At 35.3% G+C, this 17,548-nt stretch overlaps 1 protein-coding gene across 2 annotated transcripts in view; it reads right to left on the reverse strand.

The window, feature by feature from the left end:
* Positions 1–17,548, reverse strand: part of ARHGAP15 (Rho GTPase activating protein 15) — a 610,088-nt gene that overhangs the window by 476,338 nt on the left and 116,202 nt on the right. For both annotated transcript variants that reach the window (XM_019455105.2, XM_053909137.1), the window contains one exon: positions 14,663–14,752. In XM_019455105.2, the coding sequence (XP_019310650.1) occupies positions 14,663–14,752 (90 nt within the window). The remainder of the gene's footprint in view (positions 1–14,662; positions 14,753–17,548) is intronic.

Raw genomic sequence — 17,548 nt, forward strand, 5'->3', positions numbered from 1 at the left:
AGCAGCACAGAAATCAAATTTCTTTTCTTTCTCACAGAAAGTCTTGAAGTGCCAAAACTTTTTGGCTATATTTAGATTTCCCAACTGTAGCTTTATCTGCTCTTATGTCTTACATCTCAATTTTTGGGTTAGAACCTCTAGAGTTGCTGATCTAACAATGACCTGTGACAGCCCTGGATCCTGGTGGTCCAGACTATGTTAAAAAAATAGCATGGGCATACAAACTCTCTGATTTTTAAGAAGCCAAGAAAGATACTATCTTGAAGACTCTGAACATGCTGTTCCATGAGCATTTGCTGTCATTTTTTCCCTTGTAACTTTTCAAGCCAAATTATGTTGCCTCCACCTAATGTTGCAAAAACTTTGGGTGAAAGCCCAAAGTGATTCTAAGACTCTGGTATGGTTCTGTGTAACCTGGCATCTTTCCTGGAAGTTAACTTTGTTAGGCATCTATTTCTATAAACAAACTGTGTAACAGAAAAGGCACATGACCAGATGAAATGCCACTACCTAGATTTGCTCTACAACCTTGTAAGGAACCATTGCTTGGTAATTGATTACTAGAAACTGACATCATGAACTGTGGTTCCATAACCTTTTAAAAGGCCTTGTATACAGGTTGAAATTTACTTTCAACTACATCATCATTTTTCATAAAAATCAAGCTATTGAATTCTATTTGTAGATATATTACTTGTATCAATTAGCTGTTGTTCTGTAACAAACTAGCCCAAAATGTAGTGGCTTAAAACAAGTATTTATTTGCTTATAATCAGGAATCTGGGTTGCACTTAGATATTCTCATATAGAAATACAACCACAAGTCCTGGATCCACATTACCAAGGTAAGTCAATATGTTGGGCAGTAGGCATATTTCTGGAAAGCTTTCATACAGCAGGGTAGTTATCCATAACTTATCAGTGCCTTCAGCAAGTCCAGGCTATGATGCAAGCTCCTTGACTCAGGTCCTTATGACAGAAAATCTAATGATGAATTAGGGTATAATTTGTCGTGGAGTTTGTGGTAGAGTAAAATGTAAGCCTCATAGCAAAGACTCCTGGGTTCTGAAGACTTTACCTCCTGTAGTAAACAAATCATCACCATTGAGAAGTAGCTCCTGGCCTATTATTGGGTCAGAATAGAATAGAGACTGAGTGACTTATGACAGTACATCAAGTGACTATGATGAGCTGGGTATTGCCAAATCCACATAAATGTACTTTGGGGCACAAACCCATGGATAGACATGCTGTATTTTCAGAATTTGGTCCAACCAGGTCCAGAGTGCCTAAGCAAGTTACATGAATATGTGGCTGAAACTCCCATTTCATCTATCACTGTTTTGCCAGGGCCTCTCCTGAAGCTTTCACCTATAGCCTCATGGAGGTTCCTTGAAAGCCAGCTGATGAAAAATTAAAAACTGAAGCCCGATTCATGAATGGCTAAATTTAATACACTGATGAGCACCAAAAAATGGACTGTAGTTATACCGTAGGCCTACCCTCGGGTCAGTCACCCTATAGAACAGGAGGATAAATCCTCAGGAAGAGATAGAAGCAATAAACTTTGGTTGTAGAGAGTAGGGTAGCCTGAGATAAGGATATAGACTGATTTCTAGAAAAAGAAAGTGGAGAATGGTTTTGCTGGTAAGTTAGAGGTCTAGAAGGAGACAGCCTGGAAGACTGGAGACAACTAAGTCTGGCAAATGTCATCAGACTCATGGGAGTGAGCAAAGAGCATGCAAATGTTTGTGTTTCATCTTAACGTTTTAATGTTTACCAGAGAGTAAGGCAGTATACCAGATGGTTTAATCAGTCAAAGTCCTCTAGCCTCTGCTTTAGCCACTCAGAACTCGCAAAGTAGGCTCATGAATGGAGTGGCCATGGTGGCAAGGATGGAGACCATGCACGCACCCAACAGAATGTCTCCCTCTCACCAAGACTGATGTAACTCGCTGCTGCTGCTGCTGATTGCTTAGTCTTCTCACAACAGAGGCAGGCACTGAGCCCTTCGAGGAGACCAGCCAGGTGCCTAATGGCAAACTGACTATAACAGACCCTTTCCATCCTCAGGGGAGCAGTGTTTCATTCTCACTGGAATTGATATCAGCTCTGGATATGGGTTTGCCTTCTTTGCCTTTGATGCCTCTGTCTGCCCGCACCCCATAAGAAAGCCCAATTCTGCAACAGAAGATCATTCACAACATTTTCTCAAACCAAGGAAGTGAAGGAAGTACAATGCTGGACACACAATCCTGGGATCGACTGTTCTTAGTAAATAACACATTAATAGAAGTAATCAACCTAATAGAATAATGAAATGACTTCAGTTATGATAGCAGCTTGGGGAAAAGACCCCGTTTGATTGGGGTGTTATATTCCAACTATAGTGTATACACTGAATTAATATCTGAAACATGTTACAGTGTCCCCAAAACTAGAATATATGGATCTAAGGACCAAGAGGTAGAAGGAGGAGTTGCTTCTGTTGATAACCCACTTGTAGTATCTATGCTTCTAAGTTTTTCAACTTTGGCTGAATTAAAAATTGTTGTTTTGGGAATGGGAAATAGATTTGCTTCTAACAGGGACTAGTAATGGTATCACTCAACTTAAAGCTATGGCCACTGCTTGGTAGCTATGGATACTAAAGATGTTGACCAGCAGGCAAACAAATAGCTACTACATTCAGGGATAATTGGCCCTAATTAAAATGAGAAGGTCAGGAAGTTTCTGCACAATGGGGTCAGGAGAAATGATTCAGGAACTCAGGAGATTCACTGATTTGTCTCTAGGTGTTTCCATGCCTCATGAGAGCAGTGAACTTTCAAGTTCAGTGAACAGAGCCTAGCCATGTCAAAAAATTAAGGATTCGGGTCTGTCCGGTATGAAGGTCTTATTTACTGCATGAGGCAAACACAACAGACTAGTTACAGGCCTGACTGATAGTGAGAAAAGTCTAGAATGAGTGGCAGAGAAGGTGGAAGATGAATATCAAATACGGCCTCAGACACTGCTACAGTGGAAGAATGTAACGTTAGCCACTAAAACTTTTTTTTTTATCAGCTTTCTTGTAGTGATGGATCTCAGCCACCATCTTAAAAACTCAACAATGGATTAGACTTAATGTGAGGTACAAGTCATTTTGAGTATTGCAAGGAGGATTGTATCAGATACTTCTTGTGTCCTGCTTTACATCTTTTTGCCTTTACTGTGACTCCAGCTGCAACTGGTGTAAACAATTCTGTGTGGGCCCAAATCCCTATGTACTGACTGCATCGTCCCTCAAGTATCACTACTTATCTTGCACTTTCTGCCATGGATATTCTGAGTCTATGCAGTGGGACACCTGAAGGAGCTTTCTGGGAACACCCATACATGTGCAGCCTAAAAGTCCAGAAGATTTAAAGACAGTATCCTATCCTAGAGGCAATCATAACCAAAGAGGAGAAAAGCTGATGGACAAATGCTTTGTCCTATCAATCCTTGGGTGAAAACTACTGACAAGCATCCTGGCCACTCTGTGACCAACTCCATAATGGTCCTGTATCGTCTTTTCTTCCTTCTTCGTTTTACTCTTACTAAACTAAATTCTTGCTTTCTGGGATTACCTTCTAAATAAACTAGTTGCACAATTCCTAGTCTCAAACTTTGCTTTGATGGGGAACCCAGTCTAGCCTGAGGGCATATATGGCAATACTATTCGCTTGAAGAGAATTCAAAACTAGCTTCCTCTGAAAGGAAAGGATCATTCCTCCATTGAGATACAGCTGTCACTGTCATAAAATTTAGCATAAACAAATACACCATCAAATGCCCAGCTATAAAATATAACATTTAGCAATTACATACTAAAGGATTTAAGGTGACATCATTCATTGCAGTATATGAATGATCCTCCTAATTAGATGGGAATTTAGTGTTAAGTAGCTGTAAAAGCTGCCAAAAAGAAATGTTATTGAAAGAAACATTAGCAATTTATGAATACAACCTGGGGCATCCTGACCAAAGCTACTATCTCTGGTATGGAGCCATCAGAAACCACCACAGGGCTGTATCCAAGTCCGTTAGAAGGATAATCCATTTGAGATTTTATACTGATAGAAGAAAGAGACAGGGGCACAATCATTATTGATTTAAGGTGTTACTGTTGTTGTTGCTGTTGTCTTTTTTACATCCTCTTCCTGAGTAGACAGAGTAAGGGTGAGGAATTGAGCAATCTTCCCAGGAAAGATGAGCAATGTTCTTCCATGAGTCAAATGAAATGTTGTGAGGAATGAAACGTTTGAAGTGGCAAAAGAAGCTAGTAACAAGGGTAATACCAAGTATGCATTCCCAGTGAAAATCTTAACTGAGAAAAAATAAAATCCACAGTCTAATGTTAAAAATAGGCATTTACAAGTTATCCTGCACAGAGTAATATTCATTCATTATTATAATTCTCTCTAAATTTAGTGCAATGCCTCTTTGTTATCTGACTTTTACTAAATCATAAAGGGCTTAATAATATAGGCAAATATTCACTAGAAACTGAATATTAACTATTAAATATCATCCCTGAGTATATCCAGGATTAAACTTCAACTTTTCTCTTAGGGCAATTTTAACTCATTATCTCCTATACTCTTCAAAGACCTGTGATCTGTATGAATATCCACCTTAAGGATCAGGATTTTCACTATGTAAAAAGAGATATTCTACAGTTATTAAAAACTTAAAATATATACTAAAATTGCAAAGATAAACTTATTGCTTCTGATTAAAAATGTGTTAATGCACTGATGCTTGAGAACCATCAAAATTTCTTAAATTACATTTTAACTCTTTTATTTTAAATAAAATATGCACTTTAGCTGAATAATATTTGTCATTTAATTTGTAAATCAATGAAGAAAGAGGAATTCATAAGTTTCTTAAGTCATTAACAATTATGCAGACTTCTTTAATATAACAATTGAATGACTGGGAAGAAAGCTTGAGTTTTATGAAGTCTTATACATTTTTCTCTTTTGAAATTGTAAATTGTGTTATTTCCAAAATCAAACTCAGTGAATGGTAACAAAAAAAATTCATGCTGGGATCCTGATAAGGGATTTATAGTATCTCAGGTATATTCTTATTTCATAAATACAGTGTATCTTTAGATTTAATAAATCTTTCTAATATTTGACTATATATTTATTTGCTAACAGAAATGAGTATCTACGAAATTAATCAGTCAGTAATAGCCAAGAGTAAATTCCTTAAATAAGCCATATACTAATATGCTTGTTCAGGACAAAAGATTACCTCCCCCTGAATCCTTCATTCTATGACAGGACAGAGAACAAGGACTGCCGTCAGATGAATGATATTTAGGGCCAGGGGATTTCATGTTTATATTTTACCACATAAAGAAAGCCCTCCTTTGAATACCTTGCCAAAGCACCCAGCCAAAATCAAACCAGCGAAGTCAGTGCTGAAACGCCAACTAGCCACCAGATGGCAGCAATGCTTTTATGAATAATGCAGCATTATGCACAGTCCATCTAAGATTTCCTATGTTAATAATAGAACAATCCTTACTTTAGTGAAAGGACAGATTTGTTCATAATGAAGTCAGCCATTTTTTTATGTCACTGGTTATATTTTCTGGGGACTATTTGCTTTCTAGTATTTGGGCCCCCCAAAATATTTATTTTCTTACTCATGAAACATTAAAGCGCTGTTGAATTTCATTTTGATATTGTGGTAGAAAATGCCTGTGGCTTGAAACAAATATTTTCCTTTCTGATGGACAAATAACATCTGTGGTTGTAAATGTTCCAGTGTAGCTGTCAAAAGAGAAGGGTTTCACATAATTTCCTGCCACCCTCATTGGTACATCCTACTCATCAAAGGAGTGTGTTCATAACCTCCCTTTCTACGAACTGATTTCAAATCTACCACAGATCTCAAATATGAGAAGCTTGTCTTCTACTTGATCATGGGTGTTTGAATTTTTAAAAATGAAGCATTGCTTAAATTCAAGTGAAAAAAAGAAACACAAAAACTATCAAGGTCCAGGGCAACAACCCCCCCCACACACCCCTCCACAAGCATATCAACATTTCTTTCCCTTTTGCAGCAGTTGGCAGCAATTTGTTAATTTTGCCACTTAAGTTTTGGGTTTGCACATGTTCACCAAGGAAGTCAGACTGGTAGAATTTCCCCAGTGCTGGAAATAAAATGTTAGGCAAATTGGTGGGACTAAAGCCAAGAATCTAATAGTGCTCTTCTAAAACAGAAATCATCTAAACCCTCAATGTGAATGTTCCTTTCTTGGTCATTATCTGATCTGTTATCTGCAAACAGTTCAAACAGCTCCCTTCCTGATTTCTCCCCAACATCAGGCATCTTATTTCATTCTTTCACTTAGGTCATCTCTCAACATCCTGTTTTGTTAAGATAAAATTTAGAGCAGCCTCCTCTCTCCTTCAAATACCAAGAATCTTTCACTCTTCTGCAGTGCTTTATGTTTTTGCTTTTGAATATTTATTTTCCACCAAATTTTTAGTAACACATTTAACTCATATATTGAGAGATTCTATGCATAGATTCTACAAGTGGCCTCTCCAATTCTGTGTGAGTGCTGGCATTTTCCTTTCATCTTAGACTTAGTTTTTTTGCTTTTTTTCCCCCTTGTGTTCATTTCAAACCTTTGTTTATGGATGCTTGCTTTGTTATTTTCTTATACTCCCTTAAACACTGCTCTGAGGTTTGAGAGGTCTGCTCACCACTGCCCAGATTTTTCTCCTGCTCAGTGGCTTGTGCATATAAACACTGTGAATATATACATTTTTTCTCTCGCCTTCAGATCCAGCCTCATTACCTTATGTTTCTAAAAACTGAATGGCATTGGCTATTTATCTGCCAGTGATCCTACGCTATCCAAAAGCACTCAATTTTATTTTACCCTGTGTCATCCTTATGGACAAGCTGTAAAATGTGATACCATTTACTGGCCCCATCTATTATGTACCAGCTTTAGGGATTAAATCGTTCCTTTTTCTGGAAGAAGCCTGTTTGCTATTAAAAAAAAATCATACTCAGCATGAAATAAACATGGCTGCTTCCTCTTAAAAATATCAGAGTTTTGAAACATACATGAAAAAGAGATCCAGTGGTTTGAATGCTATCTTGACAGTATCCATGTAATATCTTGACTGGACTCTACAAGATGAAAGTCACAAATAGAAAAACCATAACACTTGGTCAATCTATTTCGATCTCATGAAGTCCCTGGCTGTGCCTGCTTTTGCTGAGGCTCATACGTATGGTTTGAAGTCCGAGGTTCAATCCTATGTAGCTCAGTTAGCCTCACTTTGGTTCTGTGAACATAGGGAACTGCACTGTCAACCTATGCATGGCATAGTGACCATCACACTGATCCTATCAAAACTTCAAGGAGCAGAGTATGTTCCATGAAAAGAGGGGACTTACATCATATCACTAAATGAAGAATAGCATGTTGAAGTTAGACTGGTGTCCAATTAAAATCCAGAATTTATTCCAAATGCACAGCTCTTATCTTTGAGCAAACAGAGCCAGAAGCTCCAGAAGACAATGTGAAGGGAGCTAACCAGTGATCTAAGCTCATTAGGCCACATGCATCCATCCTTCCACTAAAATGTCAGAAGCACAGGAAACCAAGTTGACATTTTCATTTTTTTCTTTAAATTTTGATTTATTTTATTTTGGAATCTTAAAATCTTGGTTCCCTTGGCTAATTTGGTACTAACGTCTACTGATATGGTTGTTGTGAATCTTTACTGTCATCCTGTTGCATTCTGCTCTGATTGTAGTTCAAAAAAAAATGACTACAACAAGATCACATTATGTCCTTTAGTAGTGAGTAGAAAAAAGAAGCTGTGAAAAGGAGCACATTCCCCCATAGGCCACTAAGCTTCATGGAGTCATCAGACAACATACACTTGGTATAGTTTCCTCTAATAATACATTCAGTTTATCAGTATCTTAATTCTATACTTGAGACTTTATTTTACAAGAGCTTTAGTCCTCAAGAATTGAACCTTCAAAAGGACAGCGGTCCCCAAGTCATGGCCTGAACTAAGAGGCATGTTCTTTACTGATGGGTGTATTTTCCACACATCAACCAGTTTCTGTTTCTCCTTTTATTAGTCAGGCTCACAAAACATTCTTAAGTCTCACCTTATATTCTTAAGATTCAATTTTATTTCCTGCCCCCAGGCTCTTTCCTTTGTTGTAAATCTCATACACCCCTGACATTAATATTCCTAAATCAAAGCCTCAATTATAAAATTATATCACTCCATTCATCAAAATTCTTCTGTGCAATCCCACTGGCAAAAATAAAGGCAAAATCAGTAAAATAATCACATCTCTTTCCCTTGAATAAGAAAATAAGTATGGTCCTGATATCTCAATAGGGGAATAAAGGGAGTTACCATTGCCTCTCTTTCATTTTTAGGCACAGTTACTGGACCCCAGGTCCCCTTTCCAAGTTGCTGCCAATGGCTTGGTAGAGCCTTTCAAGGCAAAATGCTTTTCTTAAAGTATTTACTGGGATAAGACATTAATTAATTAACTAATGTTGGTTGGATATTACATTAATTACACTATTTATAAGAATAGAATATTCAAAATTATTTCCATAAGGTTTGAGGACACATATCCTTAGCTACAAAATAAATAAAAAGATTTTTACCCAAGGAATTAAATCTTAGTCTTTTGGTTAAGTTCACAAGGCAGTACAGAGAATAGAAGAGGAACACAAATCTTGAATTGTATTTTACAGATATTGGTCTCTCCTACCCAGATTCTTCCAAAATCCACATCTGGAATTTCCCTCAAAGCTTTGTGAGACGACATGGTTAACAGATGAATAATACCTGGCTGTATTTACATTAAAATTGGTCTTTTGTAATCACCTTCAAATACAGATTGTTTCATTTTTTTAATGTTTACTTTTGAGAAAGAGAGAGAGAGAGAAAGAAAAGGGTAGGGGCAAAGAGAGAGGGAGACACAGAATCTGAAGCAGGTTCCAGGCTCTGAGCTGTCAGCACAGAGCCCAACACGGGGCTTGAACCCACAAAAACCACAAGATCATGACCTGAGCTGAAGTCAGATGCTTAACTGACTGGGCCACCCAGGCACTCGCCAGACTGCCTCATTTTAACATCTACACAGATGGGAGGCAGGTGAGGAAAGGACTGTTATCTCTTATTGCCTTGGTGTAAAAAACTATAAGTTGGAGGAGGGATCCTGCCCTGGGTTTTACATAAAGTTACAACTGACATAGCCCAAACTGGAACACATGTCCCCAGACTCTCGTGCTCTCTCTGCTGCACCTTCTGAATGATGGATGAATATCTAATAGGTAGATAAAATGATTGGGACAAGCTAGAAAGCAAAAAAAACAACTGTATTAGACATTAATGCTGCTCTTACTCTGGTTTATTTTTAATGCCATGCCTTTTAAGATACTGTGAGTAATTCTCTAAAGTGAAACCAGCTTTACTCGAAATCTAATGCATATATGAATGTAGAAGAATCATCCTTTTGCATTTAGTCTAACTACAAGCATTGAAAAATGAAAGAGAAAACTGGTAAAAGCTCAGATTTATTTTAAACCACCACTTTTAACAGAAGGAAATGGATAAAAGCAAAATACCAGTAGTTTTTCTTTTGGCTTAAAATGACATTTTCCAAGATGTTATTAAATTATCTTCGCATTAATAAACTTAAGTAGTACTTAAACATTTTAAGCTAAGACATATTCAGATCAGGAAGAGCAATCAAATTACGTTTAAATGTAAAGCATATCCATGGAAAATATTACATGAATATGTTTAATATACATTATAGCCAGAAGACCCCGACCAAAGTCAGAAAAGGTAATACGAGTAATGATAAATCTATTCTGAGATTTACTTTACTTTTTAGGGACAGAACCTGTTCCCCTGAGATATATTTACATATTTAAAAAAGAATCTCAAATCCAGGAAATTCAGCCATGATTTTTGTTGAGGTTCTAAATTGGTGCTGGAGAAAGAAAACAGACTTTCATCTTGTTGAGTCACTGAATTTTTTTTTCTGCCCTTCAAGCAGGCAATTGATATAGTTCTAATCAGGCATAATTCATTAATAGTAGAATTATCTTATTTAAAGCATGTAATCTATAAAAGAGATTTTATTTTAAAAGAAACTCAGAGATTTTATTTTAAAAGAAACTCAGAAAAACTAAGGCCTAGTCACTGTCTGGCTGTGAAAAACAGTAAACGTTTAGAGGATAAATGATTTCATTATTTTAAATAAATAATCATCTACTGTCATGTATGTTGTCATGAAAAGGACCAAGGAAACAGAGAGTATCTTTCTTATTCTTTGCCCCTATTTACAGAAGAAAAAAGAGTCTACACTCTGGAAATCATCTTGGAGTACAGAGCCTGTATTGTGGACACTATTTCTTAAATTTTTTTTGACAATGAATTCTTTTTTAATAACTAAAAGAATGTGAATCTAGCCTTAGCAATAACCATTGAAAGGGTGAAAAGGAGTCCAGTCCTCTGGTTTAATAAATATAAAGCAGTGTGCTCTTTCTTTGTATTTTCTATGAGGAGACAAACCTAATTTACATGATAAGAGCAAAGAATATGTATGTGTTAATCTAAATGGCCTGGAATTAATTACAGTGCTTGGGACCATCATATATTTAATAAGGGGGTAGCTCTTGGAAGTGGTCAAAGTTTTAGAGATAGCACATCTACCTATTTGATAGCCGTGCCATGAATTCCTTCCCTTGACTTTCAAAAATATTCAAGTCAGAGACAGCCAGATAGTCAAAGGAAGGAAGGAAATCTAAGTGAAAAATTTTCTTCACCTTGAACTTTGAAGCAAGAAGATATTAATGGCTTAAAAAATTACTTATTGTTTTAAGTTACCTTGCAGCCATTTACTCAGTTGAACTTTCATTGAAATGCTTTGTACACGCAGGGTATTATCGGTGAGGAGAGAGAAGAAGGTGACAGAGCACTGCGTGTGTTAGGGATGCTGCCTGACAACATTGCCATCTTTTAACATGGTTTTATTTAGTTATTACAACTATCTCTCTGTAAATGACATTTAGGATTATTTAAGATTATGTTGTAATCCTTTTAATCCTTAGTGCTTTAAATTTCAGGCTAAACACCAAAGAGCAAACTAGCACTTAGCAGGAATGTTTAAAACATGCGATTTGAACATAAATCTTTTTATTCACTCTTTCCCTGATAAGACCCAGTGCTGCTCTTTAGTTAACTAAGAAAACTTGGACCACAGTTCATTACAAATCACTCAGTTGCTAAATGTTTTCTCAAGCTCTACCAAACTTGTGATGGTCCTTGAAAATTATGTTAAATGCAGAATTAAACAAAAGTTAGCAGCAATGAACATTTACTAATATGACTTAGAATTTGTATGACCTTTTATAAGTACAACGTGACTTTGTGTGTTTGTGTGCACATGTACAGAAATGGTCATTCTATTTCCTAAGGCTGAGCTAGAGGACGCGGGTACATACAGAGACACACATACATGATATCACATTTATACATTTGAAACACACACAATGACTTATCTATATGTACTTCAATATAGAAGCTGCTAATGATTTTTTTAAATATGTCATTACCACTAAGAAGTACCAATTAGGCCAAAGACTATTCTATCATAAAATAGGCAGATGTTCTTGAACTCAGTCAGTGAGCATCATTCAGATTTACTGAGAGTTCTTGGACACCAAACCTTCGTACATAATTAATATTGTCATTGTTATATCACCATGTACCAATCACATAAGACTGAATCTAGTTTAATAAGACTTTGGCTATGAAGGAAATTTGGTTTATAATACAAAAAGAAAATGAACAACTTAAATGTCCAAAGGGCATATACAAACGAAGGAGACGAATTAAATCCTTTTTTTTTTTTTTTTTGCATCACACATGTGTGCTTTTGAGTCTTTCAGGCACATAATTTTTTTTATTTGTTTTCCTATTCATGTTAAGTTCAACTTCTCTACAGACGGTGTAATTATGTGGCATATAATTGCTAATCCATCAACTTTTTAAAGACAGTTTTCAAATTTTAAATTATTTCTAATTTTGCTCTTCTTTGATTTTTCTTGAACCAAAAATCTCAATAGTCATTTGCTATCTGTAATCTATAATTCATACACTGAGATTGAACACCAAGCTTAATTCAAACTTGGAATTCTAAAGCTATTTCTGATGTAGCACATCAGCCGAAGCTGTGATGGTCTGCTTTAGTCAGGAAGAAACACTTCATTATTCTGTAGGTAATGAAACCCTTGTACACACACACTCAAACACCCAACAATGCCTTAATACCATGTTTTTGAGATATAATCATGTTTATTCTGATCATTTGAGAGTTAGACCAGCTAATGTATCTAATCAAATATTGATGCTAGTCATCTAGATTTAGCTCTCTGGCAAATCCTTCCCTATGCTTTTTCATCAACAGAACTATAAAACCTATTTATATTGTTCCTCTCAAAGGGTTTGCCCTCATAGTCTGTATCTATGGATATGTATTAGTAAATTTTCCTAAACTCATGTGTTTGGGTGATGAAAAGATATCAGCATGATAAGAAAACCACATGATTCACCCGAAAAAGAATGAAGCAAGAAATGAAACTGGAATCTTTCTTTAGCTTTGTTATTCACAGCATCTTTATAATCAACTCTTTCTTGTTTCTCTAAACTACAAGGATACAAGACAAAAAGAGGTAAGCTGGAAAAAGGAGCCCTGGAGCCCCATAAACTGCTCAGGTACCTTACAAACAAAAGTAGCTGGCAATATTTTCACCAAAAAGCTACCAAAAGTGAGAATTTTTTTAAATATCTCTGGAAGTACCTACATTCAGAAATATGAAAAACAAGGACAAATTCTATCAGCAGGCAGTCAGTCATATTCAGGAAAGGTTGATATGATGTCATTAATACACATCATCATACATATCATCAATACAGTGGTTTAAATATATATCTATGTATATTATGTGCAAAGCTATGTAAAATTATGCATAAATATTTTTCTTCTATATTGGCAGTCTTATATACATTGTACATGCCTGACTCTCCTCTCTTGTGATCTTACTTAACTTCTCAGAAGATTAACAGAAGGAAGTTAAAAGGCTACCTTAGACCAACTCCAAGAATTTTTATTGTCCAAGAATTATGCCAATGTCAAATTTTAATGTCTTTAGTATATGACATGGAGACTAGGATGCTAAGCTCATAATACATAATAAAACTACACCACTTAACTCACCCAACCTGGTTCAGAACTACTCATACTGATCATTTAGGTTATCATAGAAGCTAGAAATATAACCTCTAATTTTTTATTTATCGCATAATAACAAAAAGAGTAAGAAATTTGGGAGACAGACTATATCACTGATTTACAATTCCTCACTTCAAACCAAAATTTATTTTTCTTCCTTGATTCTGTAAATACACACTTTAATCACTTTTGGCTTTAGTCCTTTGATTTCTAGGCAAGTAGGTTTAGTTTTCTTTCTGTGTTTCTTCTTTCTCTCTTTTGGTAAAAAGAAATAATCTCTAGCATATGAAAAATGAATGCCTGAATAGACTAAAAGTAGAATGCAAAATAATTTATTCTAGAAATGTTAACATGGGTCCAGTTTATTCGATAGACCCGGATTAGCATCCAGGAAATGCAGAATCAGAGATCAGTTTCTCTCTCCCCTGAGAGTTCAGCTAGCATATGTCACCTATCTACACTTGTATATGACCCACTATATTAACTTCAGTGATACATTTAAAAACAGAACCGACCTTTCTTCAAGAGCCAAAATGGCCTTAGAAGACATTTAATATAGTAATTATAATAATCAAGTTCCTTGGCTACTAAATGATATAAATTCTAAATATACCTAGAAAATTATTGGTTACTTTGGAAATATAAAAGTTAAATCTCATATAAATATAGAAAAAGATCAACCTCCATAATTTAAAGTTATTAATTGCCAAAGGGATTTTAGTAACATCATATATGAAATATTAAGTTTTCTCATTTCCTTTCTTTCAAGAATCTCATCAGGTTCTTTTCATTCAAAGGAACATGATTGAAATTATTAATCATAGTTATTTTTTCCCAAAAAATTAAATTATGCAATACAAAAATATCCAATTTCTATAGTTATTCAACTCTTTCCATCCCTCTAAATTACACTGGTAAATGTAATTTATAACTATAAGCAGGAATGGAAATGAATGCAAAAAGTTTATCATAATTAGTGAATGTTATTTTGTGTATGTCTGAAAGTTCTATATCTATTTAAGTCAAACACTCTAGGCTCGAACCCCAAACAACTATCAAATACAATGCAATAGTCAATGACTTTGGGTGTAGAATTAATCAACACATACTATATATTTTCTGTTTAGAGAGCAACCAGTAACCAGGGAAAAGCAACAAAACTAAAATTCAAGAAGGAAGAGAAATCAGTTTTTCATAATGACCTTCAAACAACTAGTTCATGCACATAAAAACATCACAACAAGGAAGTATCATGTCGAGAGCTCAGATTTAGAAGGAATAGGAATAAATTTAATAAATGCAACATTCTTACCTGAAAGACATTCTTTCTGCTTGATTTTTCCTTGGCCCATTCAATATGTGCTCCACACAAATCCACACTTTCTGGTTTGTGCCCAGTTTTCTATAAACAAAATTGACATAAGAATAAAAAGCATACATCATTGGTGATGCATGTCAGGAAAAATAAAAGTTTATTGAGTTAGCAGCTATACATATTTACAATATAAAGCCTTTCTTTTTTTTTAAGTTTCAAAGAGACATCTACCCAGTCATGATCATTGCCGCATTATTTGCAACAGCCAAGACATGGCAACAACCTAAGAGTCTGTTGACAGATGAATGGATGAAGAAAATGACATGTGGACGCAGATATAGATACAGATATAAATATCGATCCACAATAGAAAAACTATTCAGCCATAATAAGGAAGGAAATATTGCTCTATGTGACAACATGGATGAACCATAAGGGTGTTAAGCTAAGTGAAGTAAGTCAGAGAGAAGAAGACAGATACTACATGATCTCACTTATATGTAGAATCTAAAAAAGTAAAACTCCTAGAAACAGAGAGTGGTTACCAGGGGCTGAGGAAATGGGGAAATGGTTGGTTAAAGGTACAAACTTTTAATTATAAGATGAGTAAGTTCTCAATTGCATACTATGATAAGTTAACACTGTACTGTATAATTGACAGTTGTTAAGAGAGTAGATTTTAAATGTTCTCCATGCACACACACACACACAGAGCTAACTATGTGACATAACAGATGTGTAAACTAACCTCAATGTGGTAATCATTTCATAATATATACATATATCAAGCCATCACTCAGTAAGTACACCTTAAACTTACATAATGTTGTCATTTATATATCTCCATAAAGATGAAAAAAACCCAAATTAATAAATATTTAGTAGGTGCCAACTGTGTGCCTTTTAGAGGCTCATTCTTCAGACTTTTAAGACTATACATGTTAGTAGATGGATATTTGTATTTAATAAACTTAATTTAGACCAAATAGATCATAGCATATGCTTCCTTTTGCATAATACAATGTGGAGGTTACCTAAAAGCTTCAGTAATTGATAACAATCAATTAACAGGGATATCGTCTACATTTGTCTCTGCATATTTTAATTTGAATTAAGTGTATCATATTTATTATTAACTTTAAATTTGCAGAATTCAATATATTAAACAAAAGCTTACTTGTTTGGAAAATTTCTTTATTATTTTTAAAGAAAGTAATGCCACATTTCAAAGACCCCAACTATATTCAGATGCTCTGAGTTACTCTAGTTTTCTCTATAAACTCAGTACTTTTCTCAAACAATTTTCCATAGAATAGTTTAAAAGTTTAGTATAGAAGGCTTATAATATTTTTAGAGAATATTTTAACAGTACGAACTTTACTTTAAAACATGAAATTATGGAAGAATGGCAAAGATGCTACAAGAAATCTGTTCACAATTGTTGCCTCATAGCCAGTGCGTCCACTTCTATCAGTTTAATAGAAATAGACTATTTTTCAGAAGAGCCAGTAATATGGGAGCAGGGGTGTTTCATAGTAAATCGTGAGATTTTTTTTCTTGGCAACTCTATAAAACTTTTGAAGGGGAAATACTGTACAAGCCAAGCATGATTTTCAGGATAAATTCAGCTGCAAGGCAGCAATTGATAGCATAACTTTTCTCTGTTACTTGGTAGTAATCTCATGAGAAGCCAATCCAGATGTGGATGCCTCTTACAGATAGATGCTTCAGTCAGTGAAAGAATTTTACAGGTTCACCCATAATCTGCCACCCAGGTGATCACTATCGTGGCATGATAACAATGTTCATTGTCATGTGATTTATGATGTAGAAAAATTAAAACAACCGGCTTCTTCTACAAGGATACTCAGAATTGAGTATCAGATACTCAGTTGAGTATGAGATACTTAGAATGATTATGGGATACTCAGAATCAACAGAAATAGCCTTTAAGAATATGTAACAAAAGAGATTATCTTTCTCATATAATATAGTCACAGAAAAAAGATGGAATTATTTTAAGGAAAAAGCATTTTTTAGGTCCCAATGTTTTACAACTATCAATTCACTTAATTCTTATAACAACTGTATGAGGTAGGTACCATTATTATCACCATGTTACAGGTAATAATATACTAGAATATTGAGGTATACTTTTCCAAGGTAACACAGGTAGAAAAGGAAGAGCAGGATTAAATGAGGACAGCGTCACTCCAGAGTCTGCTCCTAACCACTATGTAGTCCTTGAAAATTGAAATTACACTGTGATCACATTCATGTTAAAACATGTAACTTTTTGGGAAAAGATATGACATTCTTATTAGATTCTAGTGTGGACATAATTGATCTTGTTTCTGTCCTTCTCTGTTAAACTTGATCTTCCCATTGGGCCTTTACACCACCTGTTTACCTGGAATACCTCCCAATCTTCACATGGCTGACTCCTTCTTATCCATCAGGTCCCAGATAAATGTCACCTTGTCAGAGGCCTTCTCTGACTGTCTTACATAAAAGAGAGCTGTGTTCTAGCTTATTCTCTATCTCACTACTTGTTTTAATTTTCAACACAGCCTTCTTCCTAACTGAAATTAACATTTATATTTTTATATGCTGTCTGTTTTTCTTCCACTAAAATTAAGCTCCTTGAGCTGGGGCCTGGTTTGCCTTTTCTTCCACTATTTTTCCCGATGTATGGAACAGTGCCTGGCACAGAATTGTTGTTCAATGAATATTTGCTGAATTCATAAATGAAAGGAAAACACAAGAATGCAACTAGCTTTTGTGCTTTGGAAGGAAGGTTTGGGCATCTAAAAATTCCCCATGTTATAACAATTAAGATTTATATTTGGTTTAATAGTTAAGGAGTCTTTGCTTGGATCTGGA

Source organism: Panthera pardus, unplaced genomic scaffold, assembly GCF_024362965.1.
Source record: "Panthera pardus isolate Hobbes unplaced genomic scaffold, ASM2436296v1 HiC_scaffold_10, whole genome shotgun sequence".
NCBI lineage: Eukaryota > Metazoa > Chordata > Mammalia > Carnivora > Felidae > Panthera > Panthera pardus.